At 33.8% G+C, this 16,330-nt stretch overlaps 1 protein-coding gene across 1 annotated transcript; it reads right to left on the minus strand.

Moving 5' to 3' along the window:
• Positions 1-328: 328 nt before the first annotated feature.
• On the minus strand, positions 329-799 carry LOC139848487 (uncharacterized). Its single transcript, XM_071838217.1, has one exon. The coding sequence runs from the start codon at positions 797-799 to the stop codon at positions 329-331; it is 471 nt and encodes a 156-aa protein (XP_071694318.1).
• Positions 800-16,330: the final 15,531 nt, after the last annotated feature.

The raw sequence follows: 16,330 nt of genomic DNA on the forward strand, positions 1-16,330 counted from the left end.
TTCTGGTCCGACGCACCTCAAAATAGGACTTAAGAAAGATTTCTTGTACATGATGCCATCTTCGATTGAGTACATAGGTGCTTTCATTCTGATACGCCTTGCGCTTGCAGAATCACCAAGCAGTGTACCACATTTTAGGTAGTTAATAATTGGGGAAATCCAATTTTAATTGGGCTCCTCAACGGCTACTACTTCGTCTGCTTCAATGGCTTTTTGACTGACCATCTCGACCCATACATCTTTAACAAAGTGACTGAATGCCAAAGACGCTATTTTGCTCAAAGCGTCCGCCTTTTTTCACCCTTGGTACTTGTGCAATTGAGAATTCCTAGAATTGATTAGCCAAGCCTTCTGTTATCTTAAGGTACATTTGCATTGCTGGATCACGGGCTTTAAATGCTCCATTCATTTGATTTGCCACCAATTGGGAATCAACATATACTTTTATTGACTTGATTCCTAACTTTACAGCGATCCTTAACCCTGATAATAAAGCTTTGTATTCGTCCTCATCGTTAGACACAGAAAAACCAAAACGCAATGCGTATGTATGTTCCTCTCCTTCATGACCCATTAAGATTAGTACAGTACCAGTGCCGTCAACGCCAGATGCACCGTTAGTGTACAACTCCCAAAGCGGCTCTGGTTGTTCATCCTTAGCGTTATCCGCTATTGACGTATTTGCGGTACATTCAATAAAAAAGTCCACCATGATTTGGCCCTTGACAGCGTTTCGAGGTGCGAAATTAATTTCATGCTTTTCAAGCTCAAGTGCCAACTTGGCTAAATGTTCTGACATCTCGGGTTTTCATAAGAGTTGCCATTCTAATGATTAAAACCGGCTCTGAATAACACTTTGTGCATCATTAAGATGGACCTGCTTAATAGGTTGATCAGTAAGAACCAAAACGGGATGCGCCTGAAAGTAACGGCGTAGACGTCTTGCAGTATGCACAACGCCGGATATCATCTTTTCGATTGGTGAATAATTTATTTCCCCATTTTGCAAGACCTTGCTGACAAAGTAGATGGGCTTTTGAGAAGACGCTCGATCCGCTATTAAGACTGCACTGACTGCCTATGTGGAAGCCGCTAGGTAAACTATTAATGTTTCATCTTGTATGGGAGCGATCAACGATGGTAGCGTTCCAGGCAACACTTTCATTTCTTGGAACGCTTGTTCTGCCTCATTTGTCCACTGAAAATATTTTTTCCAAGTGAAACGACTCAAACCCGTTTATGAAAAACAACACTTTTTTTTTTATAAAAAAAGGGCTGACCACCCTTCTCTGCACTCAGGCGCGGTGCGCCATCCCAAGCCGCGGAACGGCCCACATGGGAATCTCGTGGTCAGCAGTTTAGAAAGTTTCTGTTATCATTTTACACTGTTAACCGCGGCGCGCCAATGATGGCCGTGGTGCGGCTTACTCTGCTTCCTGATTCTGTTTTCACTTAAAATACAAACGTCTCAATTTAGCAACCAGAAAATGTCCATTGATCCAAAACATGTTTAACGACATAATACATGATTTTAGTTATAATAAAACAGCGATATAAGTACCAAGACCCTGGGACCACACTGACCCGTTTTAACTTAACCCAAAAGACACTTTCGACCCAAAGTGTTTAAACTTTACATAAAACCGAGCATGGTGATTGGGATTGCGCTACCCAATCCTAAGTCCAATCTAAAAGCAAGTCTTCTAAAGCAACCCACGCAAGTCCACTAGTTCCCACGGTTACTCGAGCCACCACCTCCACGCGAATCTATAAAAATGTAAACAACGAGAGGGTAAGTGATATTGCTCAATAACATCATATATATCTATCGCAATATCGTGTAAAAATGCTCTAGAATCAAGGATAATGAAGGCGTTTCTACAAGTGATAGGCCAAGATGTGCAAATTTGTTTTGGAGAGTGATTTATAAAGAGTTTTGATGATTTATGACCTTGGTTGATCCCGATACGAATTAAGGTCTATTTAGTGCTCTAAAATGGTAAAACAAAGCTTCAAATGATTGGTAATTCGTCTAAATGGAAGAGGACTAAAAAGAAAACGAGACAGTAAGTTTTAGTACATTGGGACGCCGTCCGGGGCTTTGGGACGCCGTCCAGCTCTTTTAAATGGGACGCCGTCTGGAGAATTGGGATGCCGTCCAAGGCTTTACAATGGGACGCCGTCCAGCCTTTAGCACGCCGTCCTGTAGTAGGTTTCAGCCACTTTAAAACCTACTGATTGAGGAACTGTTTTATCACATACGAAACCAGAGGTTACAGAGACGATTTTGGGAGCAAATTTGGTGAACTCCAAGCTCTTGGAAGAGGCTCAACATCAAGTCTTCAAAGATCAAAACCTTCTCCATCCAAGATTCATTCTCTAGTAGGTTGTTTTCTTGTTCTCCAACAATGAATTCTACTTATCAGTTGATTGTTATTTTGTTTGTAATTATGATTGTTGGCTAAACTCTATAATGTTTATCTAGATAAATAACCGAGATGTTGAATGTTTACTTTTGATTGATTGTTATTATGCACGATAGTTTGATGTTTGAATACAAGAACCATTCTTGTTAAAGTTTATTCCTTTCGATTCAACTAATTGATATGTTTATTTGATTAAGAAACATCATCTTGTTAAATTAATGTATTGATTTACACCTAGTGACATGTGTTTATCCATCTTTTACCAAAAGGGATAAGTTGAGTTCAAATGGTTAGCTTACATAGGAATGTAAGAACGACTCTTGTAGATACTTTCGGATAGCCTAATTGATATGTGTAGTTATATAGGTGAACGATCAATTCCCTAGATTATGTTATACATATTTTCATTACTCGATTCCATATAACTAATAGGTGTTAGTAATTTGCCTTATCTAGTGATGTTTATAGGGATCTTATTACTACCCTAAATTGATTACTTGGGTTTGGTGAATTGAGCATTTAACCGGACCAAGGGAATGAACTAGGCTAAACCATAAGTTGACATAGGAGTGGATCATGATCAACACACCATTGACTTGATCATTCTTCAACTCTTTAGACTAGTTGAATTAGTTGATTACAAATAGGAGGTCTTAGGTGACAAGAACATCACTTTCCTCTTGTAATCCCGTTTGAGTGTTTACTCAAGATTACTCTTGGTAAACCGATCAATTAGTTCTCGTGCATAATCAATCAATCTGGTCTTAATCCTAAATAATATTCAACATCGAGGGTAAAAAGTCTAGATGAGCATTTTTCCTTAAATTGATATCAAATCTATCTTACTTGCTTTCTTTGCATTTTTTTTATCTTATAAACTTAAAAGACCAAAAATATTGTTTTTACATTTAACCTTGTCTGATTTGGCTAAATCGTTAAATAGCCACCAAAACATAAAACTTGTACCTTTAAGTTTCATTTACTTAGTTAATCATAATATAGTTTCTAATTCTAGTTTGGCTAATACAACTGTCCTTGGAACGATACACGGAACTAAATCAGTTACTATACTACTACACGATCGGGTACACTGCCCGTTAGTGTGTAGCAATCTCTAATCGGTATTTTTCCATATTATTTTATACAACAATTCATATACCACTTTCCGCACATCAGTAAGCTAATGCTTAGTGAGTGAGAATATACTACATACATACATATGCATAAAATAGACACGCCACACAATAATAATCAAGTAGCACATACCGGAATTATATTATCCATTCAATTAATAGTATTATTATTGTTAATATATATTATATATTAATAATTATTTTTATTAATAATATATATAATATAACCGTAATTATTGAGGGAATCAGTTTGACATTTTCAATCCAAAGAAAAATATTTTCTTGTCTCTAAAAACAGTACAAATCACGATTTACATCACAATTACCTCCAAAATCAGTTGAACGTCGTGATCTCCTTTTCTTATTTTTATTTATTTATTTTCTTCCCTAGTTGATTCTTTCTGATACTTCTTCTATAAATCAAGCAGTTAACTCGTGTTATCAAAACAACCCATTCGATTATTTCACCACTATTATCAGATATCAATTACAGCTTCTTTTATTTGATAATTTAAATTGAAATTCAAGAAACCGCTCGATATCCTCTGTTCTCGACTTTTCTTTTAAAACCTTCAATTTCAAATCAATTCCAAAATGTATAAGTGCAGAGTTGTTAGTAATCTTTCAATAAAACTATCTGCAAAGTTTCACATCCCAACTCTTTATATCGATTACAAATTTTGGAGTCAAAGTTTAAGAACAAAAAGTCAACTAATTTGTTTATCATGAAATCCGAATCTATGTTGATGTTTCTGAGCCAATTAACGATTTACAAAGTTTCTAGGATTGTTTTCCAACACATTTCGTGTTGTAATCAAGGTCTGAAATTTTCTCAATTCCATAATCAATAATTTTTTTTTTAAAAACCACGAAGAACAACACAGGTCGTTTTCTTTCTTTTTTTTTATTTTTTTTATATTTTTTGTTGTTGAGTATAGTGATATTCACAATTATAGATCATTTTCCATTTCATTTTCACGCTTTAAATCAAACCTTAAAACAAGATAGGATGATTTATGGGCTCTGATTGATTTAAGAATGAGGAAGAAGAAGAAACAGAATAAGACGACTTATAAATATTTGGCTGTGATAAAAATCAGAAAAGCATAAGTAGTGTAATGGTTAAGGGATGTTGTGGGTGAGCGGGAGGTCACGGGTTCGAGTCTGGCATGATGCAATTTTTTTTAAGGGCTTTAGAAGGTAGTTTTCTAAATCAAAAATTTTATTCTTATTCTTATTATTATTATTATTATTATTATTATTATTATTATTATTATTAGTCTTATAATTATTATCATTGTTATTTATCATTTATTATTATTATTATTACAATTATCGTAATTATATTTATTAATAACATTATTATTACTAATATTATTATGATTAACAAGTATTATTATTTAGTATTATCATCATTATTATTTATTAGTATTATAATTATTACTAGTATTAAAAGCATTACCTATCAAATATTATTAGTATACTTATAGTTACAATTATAATATATATATATATATATATATATATATATATATATATATATATATATATATATATATATATATATATATATATATATATATATTATGGTTAAGTTAATTATTAGTATTACTATAATAATTGTGTTATTATCATAACTATAATTATGATTATCACCATAAATATTACTATTAAGGCAGTTATTATTATTACCACTAATATTAGTATAAGTATTATTATTGGTTTCATTAAAATTAGTACTTGTATCATATTATAATTAATAATAATATTATTATTATTACTACTAGTATTATAATTATTATTAGTATTATAATCATCATTATAAGTACCATAGTTATTATTATTATCATTATAAGTATTATTATTTAGGTTATCATGAGTATTATTATGTAGTTACTAAAATCATTATCATAATTAGCAATAACAATAAAATTAATATTTTTACATTCACTATCATTAATATCATTATTATTATTACTAATAGAACTATTAACATTATTATCTTATTAATAATATTAAGTATTATAAACATATTATCAATATTAATATTATTTTGGTATTATTATAACTACTGTTATTAATATACAAATGATATATTTAATACATATAACATAACAAAAATTAATATTTTTATATACAAAATGAATATATGAAACATATATATATTATTAATATAAAAAGGATATAACTAATAAATTTATATATATATTTATTCGATTACAATTATGTATATTAATAAATATACAAATGATATAGGTTCGTGAAACCGAGGTCAACCCTACACTTATTGAATGCCGTCATATGTATTTTTACTACAAAATACAGTATAGTGAGTTTATTTGATTCCCTTTTACTCTTTACATTTTTGGGACTGAGAATACATGTGCTGTTTTTATAACTGCTTTATTAAATGTTTTTGAAATATATTTTGAACTGAGAATACATGAAATAATTTTATAAATGTTTGACGCGATATGACACAAGCAAAACATTCCTCGAATGAATTATTATGCAGACAGAAGTTCTGTGGATTATTATTGAATTAGTTGGACGTTATAATTGCCACTAATTATTGTGAATATTTCCCCTGATTATTATTGCTTGGTAACATAAGAATTAGAAACGGGTATGGCCCTAATTCACGCGAATCCTAAAGGTAGCTACCGGGTTTAACACCCCCACCCAGAATGTTCACTAGACGGAAGGGCTAGTGGGCGTGGTGTTTAGTACTTCAAAGTTTATTATTATTATACAGACGAGATGTTCTGTTTTGGGGATATTATTGATGCACATTATATGTTAAGTTCGGTTACCATGTTGAGCAACGAAATCAAAATGAATGTTATGTATCGAGAGAATGATTTTTATACACAGGTTATGTGTATTAGTTTTGTGCACGAGATATGTGTACGATTATTAAAAATCGCGAGGCAACCTACGGGGGAGAAAAAGATACGAACCTACTCTGCTAAGCATTATGAAAATGGTTTTGTACACGAGATAGGTGTACTGTATTTAAATCTTGTGGTCTATCAAAATGATGAATTTTATTGTTTACGATAAACTTATGAACTCACCAACCTTTTAGTTGACACTTTAAAGCATGTTTGTTCTCAGGTACGAAAGAAATCTTTTGTTGTGCATTTGTTCATTTTAGAAATATTACTTGGAGTCATTCATGGCATATTTCAAAAGATGTTACATTCGAGTCGTTTAGTTCATCAAGATTATTATTAAGTCAATTCTAGTTGGATATATTATGAAATGGTATGCATGCCGTCAACTTTCGTTGTAAAGAAAGATTGTCTTTTAAAAATCGAATGCAATGTTTGAAAAATGTATCATATATAGGTCATGTACCTCGCGATGTAACCAAATGTAATGTATTCGTCCAGATGGATTAGGACGGGTCATTTCAGTTGGTATCTGTAATGACCCGCACTTTTTCGATCGTTCTATACTTATAAGATTAATATTTACATAAATTAAACCTTACCAACATGATAAGCAATCCAAATTGTTGAGATTTATGTTTTCGAAAAGAGTTTTACACAACGTTTGATCGTCTAGTTTGACCGATGATATCACGAACTATATAATATATGATAATTATACGTTTGTGTATATATATGTATATATACATATTTAACATGATCTAAGGATATTTTAATACCTCATTTTGTATTAAAAACAATAAGTTATAAGTATATTTTGAAACTACTAACTTAAGTTTTCAAAACAATAACCATACGTAACGTTATTTGATATAAATACTTATAACCTATAATGTTTATACATATATCGTATATATAATGTATTTAATCACTTTTTAAAGACTTAAATACATAAAACAATATAAGTATATTCACAAAAGATAGCTATATTTGAATTCTCATTCCATTTTTCACAAAATTTCTATACGTATATCTAGAGTACATGAACTCGTATCATACCTAGCTTCTATACGTATTTACTATTGGTATATACACATCAAATCACCACCAACCAGCCCTTGTTCATGCCTTATGTATAAGGTAACTCTCTTGTTCATGCCTTATGTATAAGGTAACTACTTTTGATGTTTAGTATGACTAATTACATAAAAATACAACATGAAATTTTGTCCATGTTTTTCCATTAATCATGTTTTTATGGCCTTAAATACATCTTCCATTTTCAAATTTTACTACCTCATTTCTTTAACCAAAAACACACTCTTAAGAAACTCCATAACCATTCAGCTAAAATCCATGAAGATCTAGCCATAAAAACATCACTTAATCACCATAAGAAAACTCTTACAAAAACACTTCAAGAATCCTTCCAAGAACACAAGTTTACTTCCAATCTTTTATCCAATTCCATCACCCTTTTGGTTCTAGGTTCTTACTCCTCTTTTACAGCAATCTTGTCCAAGTAACTTGAGGTAGTAACTTTGTTCATAACCTTATTCGATTCATATATATATAGCTATCTTATTTTGTGGTATAAAATTTTAACAACAAGAACATAGTTTGAATGTTTTCAAACTTGTTTGCAAACTAAATAGATCCTTCTAACTTAACTTTTAAAATACTTCAAGACCTGTAATATAACATAAATATATGCTAATTTAACAAGGTATAACTTGGTTTTTCAAAGAACACCTTAAAAACTGTTTTTACGACGTCGGAGTGCAACCGGGGGCTGTTTGGGGTTGGATAATTAAAAACTATCTTGAACTTTGAATTGGAGGTTTATATTCTGGAAAAATGATATTTCTTATGAATATGTTAACACATAAAAATTTCATGATTTAATTCAAAGTATAAGTGTTTTTAGAAAAATGGTCATTAAATGATATTTTTGTAACAAAAATGATTAACTTCATAAGTTTCACCAAAGTTTGACCTTTGACCTGTGATTTCGAATACAAACTAAGGTATTTACAGTTCATATTCTTAAAGAGGGACTCGATCCAAGGAAGTGGCAAGTTGAACCAACGAAAACGGAGTTGTAACGAAGAAACTATGACCAAAACAAAATCGGATATCCAAGACTTGTTTAGTCACGAAAATAATTGGAGAAAAATTAAATAAATCACATCTTTTTAAAATAACATGATATTTTATATATATGTACTCATAATTTAATTTTATATGGTTCAGGATCACCCGTAAACAATACGAGAAGATTAATCATAAGATCCCATGATTGTACGCAACACGTCATTTGACAACACCGGTACTTTATGTACGCAACACGTCATTTGACAACACCGGTACCATGGGTCAAGATTAATCTCGACCAATACATATTCGATGGGGGTTTTATTTATTTCATTGTGGGTTTATTAAACACCTAAAAATGAACCATTAAAATTGAATTACTAACATCGAGCTGCTAACTACGGACTAAGGAATTATTAAAAGTATTAAAAGTATAACAAGTATATATATGTGACAATTTTTTAAAAAGAAAAGGTATTGATATATTATATATGGATAGGTTCGTGATATCAACCGGAGACCAAGTCAAAATATATATATCTTCAAGGCAAAAGTGAGTATATAGTCCCATTTTTAAACTCTAAGTATTTCGGGATGAGAATACATGTATTTTATGTTTTACGATATGGACACAAGTAACTGAAAAATATATTCTACGTTGAGTTGTACCACTGGCATACTTCCCTGTAGCTTGGTAACTATTATTTACAGCGGTATTGTAAACGCGAATCCTGTTGATAGATCTATCGGGCCTGACAACCCCAACCGGACTGGACGACCAGTATTCAACGGTTGCACAGTACTTCGTTTCGTGACTATACTTGGTACGGTGTAGTAAGATTTCATAATAAAAGGAATATGCGACGTGATTAAATGTTAAGTATGGTTACCAAGTGCTCAACCACTTAGAATATTTTTATTAAAATGTTTATATATGAAATCTTGTGGTCTATATATATATATTGCTGCCGGCATTAAACCTATATCTCACCAACTTTATGTTGACGTTTTAAGCATGTTTATTCTCAGGTGATAACTAAAAGCTTCCGCTGCAACATGTTGAATTTAAGCAGGATCTTGCGTACTCATATTTGTGTCAAAAATAAAACTGCATATCCGAGGATTTGTATTGTAAAATATGCTAGAAATCGTGTTGTTATCATCATTTGTAAAGTTTGTAAGTCTAAGATTATCGCTAAACGATAATCATCTTTATTTTGTCTAAAGCTTGTATCAAAATAAGAATTATGGTTTGTAATGTAAAATATATGCAGTTGTTCTTTTAAAAATGTCGCATATAGAGGTCAATACCTCGCAATGAAATCATACGTTATCTAACACGTTCTTATGGTTAAGGACGGGTTATGACATGTGGTATCAGAGCGGTGGTCTTAGCGAACCAGGTTTGCATTAGTGTGTCTAACCGAGAAGTCGTTAGGATACATTAGTAAGTCTGGACTTTGACCGGGTCTGATTTTAAAAACCATTGCTTATCATTGTTGGTTAAAATTTATATGTAAATATTATGTAGTACTAATGGGTTAGTTGTTATGTGATAGATGTCGGGCTCGAAACTTATTATCACATTCAGCGACTCCGAATCAGAATCTTCAGATGGTGTTTCAGTCATTAACCTATCCGATGACGAAAATAATATCTTTGGGGAAGACTCACAAATTCCGGATGAACCAACTATAAAGAACCCGGAAAGTGAACCCGAGGAGGAAAGTGAACCCGAGGAGGAAAGTGAACCCGAGGAGGAAAGTGAACCCGAGGAAGAAATACAGGAAATTACGAAAGACAAGTTCGAACTAGGAAAGAAACGAAAGGCTAATGAATTAGAAAATTCAAATCTTGAGTTTAATAAGGATGATGTGGCACCAACTCCACTAGACACTACCACCCCTATTCCTGCTATTCCTATTCGTTCTATCCCGGCATCCAGTTCTTCAGCCCCACCGCCAAAATATAGGCAGACAGCTAGGATAAGCATTAGGCCATTCCTTGAACCTAAACGTTCTAGAAAATAGACCAAACGATGCACTGCCGTATTAAACCATGGGATCATATAATGTTTTGTATAATATTATTAGTGTGGTGTGCTTAATATTCGATGTAAGATAAGCATATGTAAAATAGTGAAGTATGAAATGCAATAATTTTCCATGGTTAAGTATTATTTAGATTGTAGTAATTGGTTCTGTACTAAGCTATTAAGTATGAACATTAACGGGTAGGTACTACCCTAGATATAATTATAAAATGCTAATAAGAAGAAAAGGCTTTTATAATAATACCTGGTTCATATTATTAACAAGCTATAATGTACTATAAATACACACTACATCTATAATATTCCATGTGAATAATTATTTTCTTTCATTAGGAAATGGCGCGATTGAATCGAATGACGGAACAAGAAGTCGAGGAATTCATCAACCAGCGAGTGAACGACAGAATGTTATAGGTCGAAGCTGCAAGAGCTGCTGCAGTTAACCCAAATCCTCGTGTAGGATGTACCTACAAGACTTTTCAAGCTTGCAAGCCCTCATCATTCAGTGGAACGGAAGGACCGATCGGTTTAACCCGATGGATAGAAAAGATGGAGACTGTGTTTAAAATCAGTGGTTGTGTTGAAAAGGACATGACCAAGTATGCATCGTGCACTTTACAAGATAGTGCACTCACGTGGTGGAAAAATTATGTGAAGGCTGTAGGAGGAGATGTAGCTTATGATACTCCATGGGAAGAATTCAAAATAATGTTAATCAACGAGTATTGTCCAAGGAACGAGGTTAGGAAGTTGGAAGATGAGTTACGAAGCCTGAAGGTTGTTGGTACTAAAATCACCAACTACAATCAGCGATTCATGGAATTAGTTTTGCTATGTCCTGAATTGGTTCCAACCGAAGAACGGAAGATTGAAATGTACAAAGATGGTTTGCCCAAAAAGGTCAAGGCAAATGTTACAGCATCGAAACCTAAGACAATTCATGAAGCTATAACCATGGCAAACGAGCTAATGGATCAGGTCATCATGGATAAGAAAGTATCCAATACTGATGTGAAGGTATCAGGTAACAAAATAAAGTGGAATGGAAATTATGATCGAGGTAACCAACAACAATCTTTTAAGAAACAAGAAATCACGCAAGGTGCGGGTAGTGGTTTAAGCTTTGGTTACAAAGGACAAAATCCTTTATGTAACCGATGCCACAAACATCACTCTGGCTACTGTAATGTGGTATGCAACAAATGTAATCGAAAGGGTCATCTTGCTGAAGATTGTAGGGCTCTCGTTACAAATACAAATGGTACCAAGACTCCTGCCACCAATGCAAATAGAACTGCTTTGGCTACCATTACTTGTTTTGGGTGTGGAAAACAAGGTCACTATAAGAGCCAGTGCCCGAATCCAGAGAAGAATATCGGACCTGCACGTGGGAGAGCATTTGTTATTAATGCTAGAGAGGCATGTGAAGACCCGGAGCTTGTTACGGGTACGTTTACCATTAATAACTTATCAGCATCTATTATATTTGATACTGGTGTCGATAGAAGTTACGTGTGTAGAAATTTTTACACTAAATTGAACTGTTCATCATTACCTCTAGATGCTAAGTACATAATTGAGTTAGCTAATGGTAAACTAATTAAAGCCGATAAAATTTGTCGTGATTGTAAAATAAATATAGCCGGAGAAACGTTTAAAATTGACTTGATACCCGTAGAATTAGGAAGTTTTGATGTAATAGTCGGCATGGACTGGATGTCCAAAGTAGGAGCTGAAGTTGTGTGTGCCAAGAAGGCAATTCGCATTCCTTGTAAGGATAAAATGCCGGTGATGATTTATGGAGAGAAGGGTAACTCAAAGCTAAAACTCATTAACTGTTTGAAAGCCAAGAAGTGTTTAGAAAAGGGATGTTATGCTATTCTAGCACATGTTAATAAAGTCGAAAAGAAAGAAAAAGAGAAGTGCATCAACGACGTGCCTGTGGCAAGAGATTTTCCTGAAGTTTTTCCGGAAGAGTTGCCGGGAGTACCTCCATTTAGATCTGTAGAATTTCAAATAGATTTAGTACCAGGAGCTGCACCAGTTGCCCGTGCTCCATATAGACTTGCACCGTCCGAGTTAAAAGAACTTCAGAGTCAGTTAAAAGAATTACTGGATCGTGGATTCATACGACCAAGTACTTCACCGTGGGGAGCTCCAATTTTATTTGTTAAGAAGAAAGATGGATCTTTTAGGATGTGTATAGATTATCGTGAATTAAATAAGTTAACTATCAAGAATCGGTATCTACTACCGAGAATTGATGACTTATTTGATCAACTGCAAGGATCATGTGTTTATTCGAAAATCGACCTAAGATCGGGTTATCATCAATTACGTGTCAAAGAAGAGGACATTCCGAAAACTGCTTTTCGGACACGTTATGGTCATTACGAATTTTTGGTCATGCCGTTTGGATTGACGAATGCGCCAGCTGTATTCATGGACCTCATGAATCGAGTTTGTAGTCCATATTTAGATAAGTTTGTTATCGTTTTCATTGATGATATTCTTATCTATTCCAAGAGTGAGCAAGAGCATGAACAGCATTTAAGGTTGATATTAGAGTTGTTGAGAAAAGAACAGCTATATGCTAAATTTTCTAAATGTGCTTTCTGGTTGAAAGAAGTGCAATTTCTTGGCCACATTGTTAGTAGCAAAGGAATTCAGGTTGATCCAGCAAAAATTGAAGCCATTGAAAAATGGGAGACTCCTAAGACACCAACGCAGATACGCCAATTTTTGGGTTTAGCCGGTTATTATAGAAGGTTTATTCAAGATTTTTCCCGAATAGCTAAGCCGTTGACAGCGTTAACGCAAAAAGGGAAGAAATATGAATGGACATCTGAGCAGGAGAGTGCATTTCAATTACTAAAGAAGAAGTTAACTACAGCGCCTATTTTATCGTTACCAGAAGGGAACGATGATTTTGAAATATATTGTGGCGCTTCGCGACAAGGTTTTGGTTGCGTTCTTATGCAACGGAAGAAAGTTATTGCATACGCATCCCGACAATTGAAGATTCATGAGCGGAATTATACGACGCATGATCTAGAACTGGGAGCAGTCGTGTTTGCATTGAAGATATGGAGACACTATTTGTATGGGGTTAAATGCACTGTGTTTACTGATCATAAAAGCCTTCAACATATTTTTGATCAGAAACAGCTGAACATGAGGCAACGTAGGTGGGTCGAGTTAATAAATGACTATGATTGTGAAATTCGTTATCATCCCGGGAAAGCGAATGTGGTGGCTGACGCACTAAGCAGAAAGGAACGAGAACCAATTCGAGTACGAGCAATGAACATAAAAATTCGCATGAATCTCAACTCACAAATCAAAGAGGCTCAACGAGAAGCTCTTACTAAAGAAAACATAGGAAATGAAATAATGAAGAAGTATGGGAAACAACTCATTATGCGGGAAGATGGAATTCGATATTTTGCAAATCGTATTTGGGTACCGAAGTTGGGTGGATTAAGGAAGTTGATATTGAACGAGGCACATAAGACAAGATACTCGATACATCCTGGAGTTGGAAAGATGTACCAAGATCTTAAGACACATTATTGGTGGCCTAATTTAAAGACAGACGTTGCAACATATGTTGGGGAGTGTTTAACTTGTTCCAAAGTCAAAGCAGAACACCAAAAGCCGTCAGGGTTACTTCAACAACCAGAAATCCCAGAATGGAAATGGGATGGTATTACCATGGATTTCATCACGAAGTTACCAAAGACTGCCTGGGGATACGACACCATTTGGGTGATTGTTGATCGTCTTACCAAATCTGCACATTTCTTGCCTATAAAGGAAACGGATAGAATGGAGAAATTATTACGATTATATATAAAGGAAATAGTTTCAAGGCATGGAATACCTATTTCCATTATATCTGATCGTGATAGTAGATTTACCTCAAAGTTCTGGCAATCACTACAGGAGGCACTAGGAACTCGTTTGGATATGAGTACCGCATATCATCCGCAAACCGACGGGCAGAGTGAAAGAACAATTCAGACTCTTGAAGACATGCTCAGGGCATGTGTGATCGATTTTGGAAACGGATGGGATAAGTATCTACCATTAGCAGAATTCTCGTATAATAATAGTTATCATGCGAGCATTAAAGCTGCACCATTCGAAGCATTGTACGGAAGGAAGTGTAGATCTCCTATCTGTTGGAATGAAGTAGGAGATCGACAATTAACTGGTCCCGAGATCATACATGAAACTACTGAAAAGATAGTACAAATCAAGGAGAGATTGAAAACAGCCCGTAGTCGCCAAAAGAGCTACGCCGATGTCCGAAGGAAACCATTAGAGTTTCAGATCGGTGACATGGTTATGTTAAAGGTGTCACCATGGAAAGGTGTAATACGTTTTGGAAAAAGGGGTAAACTGAACCCAAGATATGTAGGCCCGTTCAAGATCATCGAACGCATTGGACCGGTAGCTTATCGACTCGAGTTACCGCAACAACTTGCCGGAGTACATAATACCTTTCACGTCTCAAACCTTAAGAAGTGTCTTGCAAAGGAAGATTTCACCATTCCTCTTGAAGAAATCCATGTCGACGAGAAACTACAATTCGTCGAAGAACCAATCGAAATCATGGACCGTGAAGTTAAACAGCTCAAGCAGAGCAACATACCGATCGTTAAGGTTCGTTGGAATGCTCGAAGGGGTCCCGAGTTTACTTGAGAACGAGAGGATCAGATGAAACAAAAGTATCCACACTTGTTTCTCGATGACGCAAAATAGGTACAATTTTAAAATTTCGGGACGAAATTTATTTAACGGGTAGGTACTGTAATGACCCGCAATTTTTCGATCGTTCTATACTTATAAGATTAATATTTACATAAATTAAACCTTACCAACATGATAAGCAATCCAAATTGTTGAGATTTATGTTTTCGAAAAGAGTTTTACACAACGTTTGATCGTCTAGTTTGACCGATGATATCACGAACTATATAATATATGATAATTATACGTTTGTGTATATATATGTATATATACATATTTAACATGATCTAAGGATATTTTAATACCTCATTTTGTATTAAAAACAATAAGTTATAAGTATATTTTGAAACTACTAACTTAAGTTTTCAAAACAATAACCATACGTAACGTTATTTGATATAAATACTTATAACCTATAATGTTTATACATATATCGTATATATAATGTATTTAATCACTTTTTAAAGACTTAAATACATAAAACAATATAAGTATATTCACAAAAGATAGCTATATTTGAATTCTCATTTCATTTTTCACAAAATTTCTATACGTATATCTAGAGTACATGAACTCGTATCATACCTAGCTTCTATACATATTTACTATTGGTATATACACATCAAATCACCACCAACCAGCCCTTGTTCATGCCTTATGTATAAGGTAACTCTCTTGTTCATGCCTTATGTATAAGGTAACTACTTTTGATGTTTAGTATGACTAATTACATAAAAATACAACATGAAATTTTGTCCATGTTTTTCCATTAATCATGTTTTTATGGCCTTAAATACATCTTCCATTTTCAAATTTTACTACCTCATTTCTTTAACCAAAAACACACTCTTAAGAAACTCCATAACCATTCAGCTAAAATCCATGAAGATCTAGCCATAAAAACATCACTTAATCACCATAAGAAAACTCTTACAAAAACACTTCAAGAATCCTTCTAAGAACACAAGTTTACTT

The sequence above is a fragment of the Rutidosis leptorrhynchoides genome, chromosome 1 (genome assembly GCF_046630445.1).
Source record: "Rutidosis leptorrhynchoides isolate AG116_Rl617_1_P2 chromosome 1, CSIRO_AGI_Rlap_v1, whole genome shotgun sequence".
Lineage (NCBI taxonomy): Eukaryota > Viridiplantae > Streptophyta > Magnoliopsida > Asterales > Asteraceae > Rutidosis > Rutidosis leptorrhynchoides.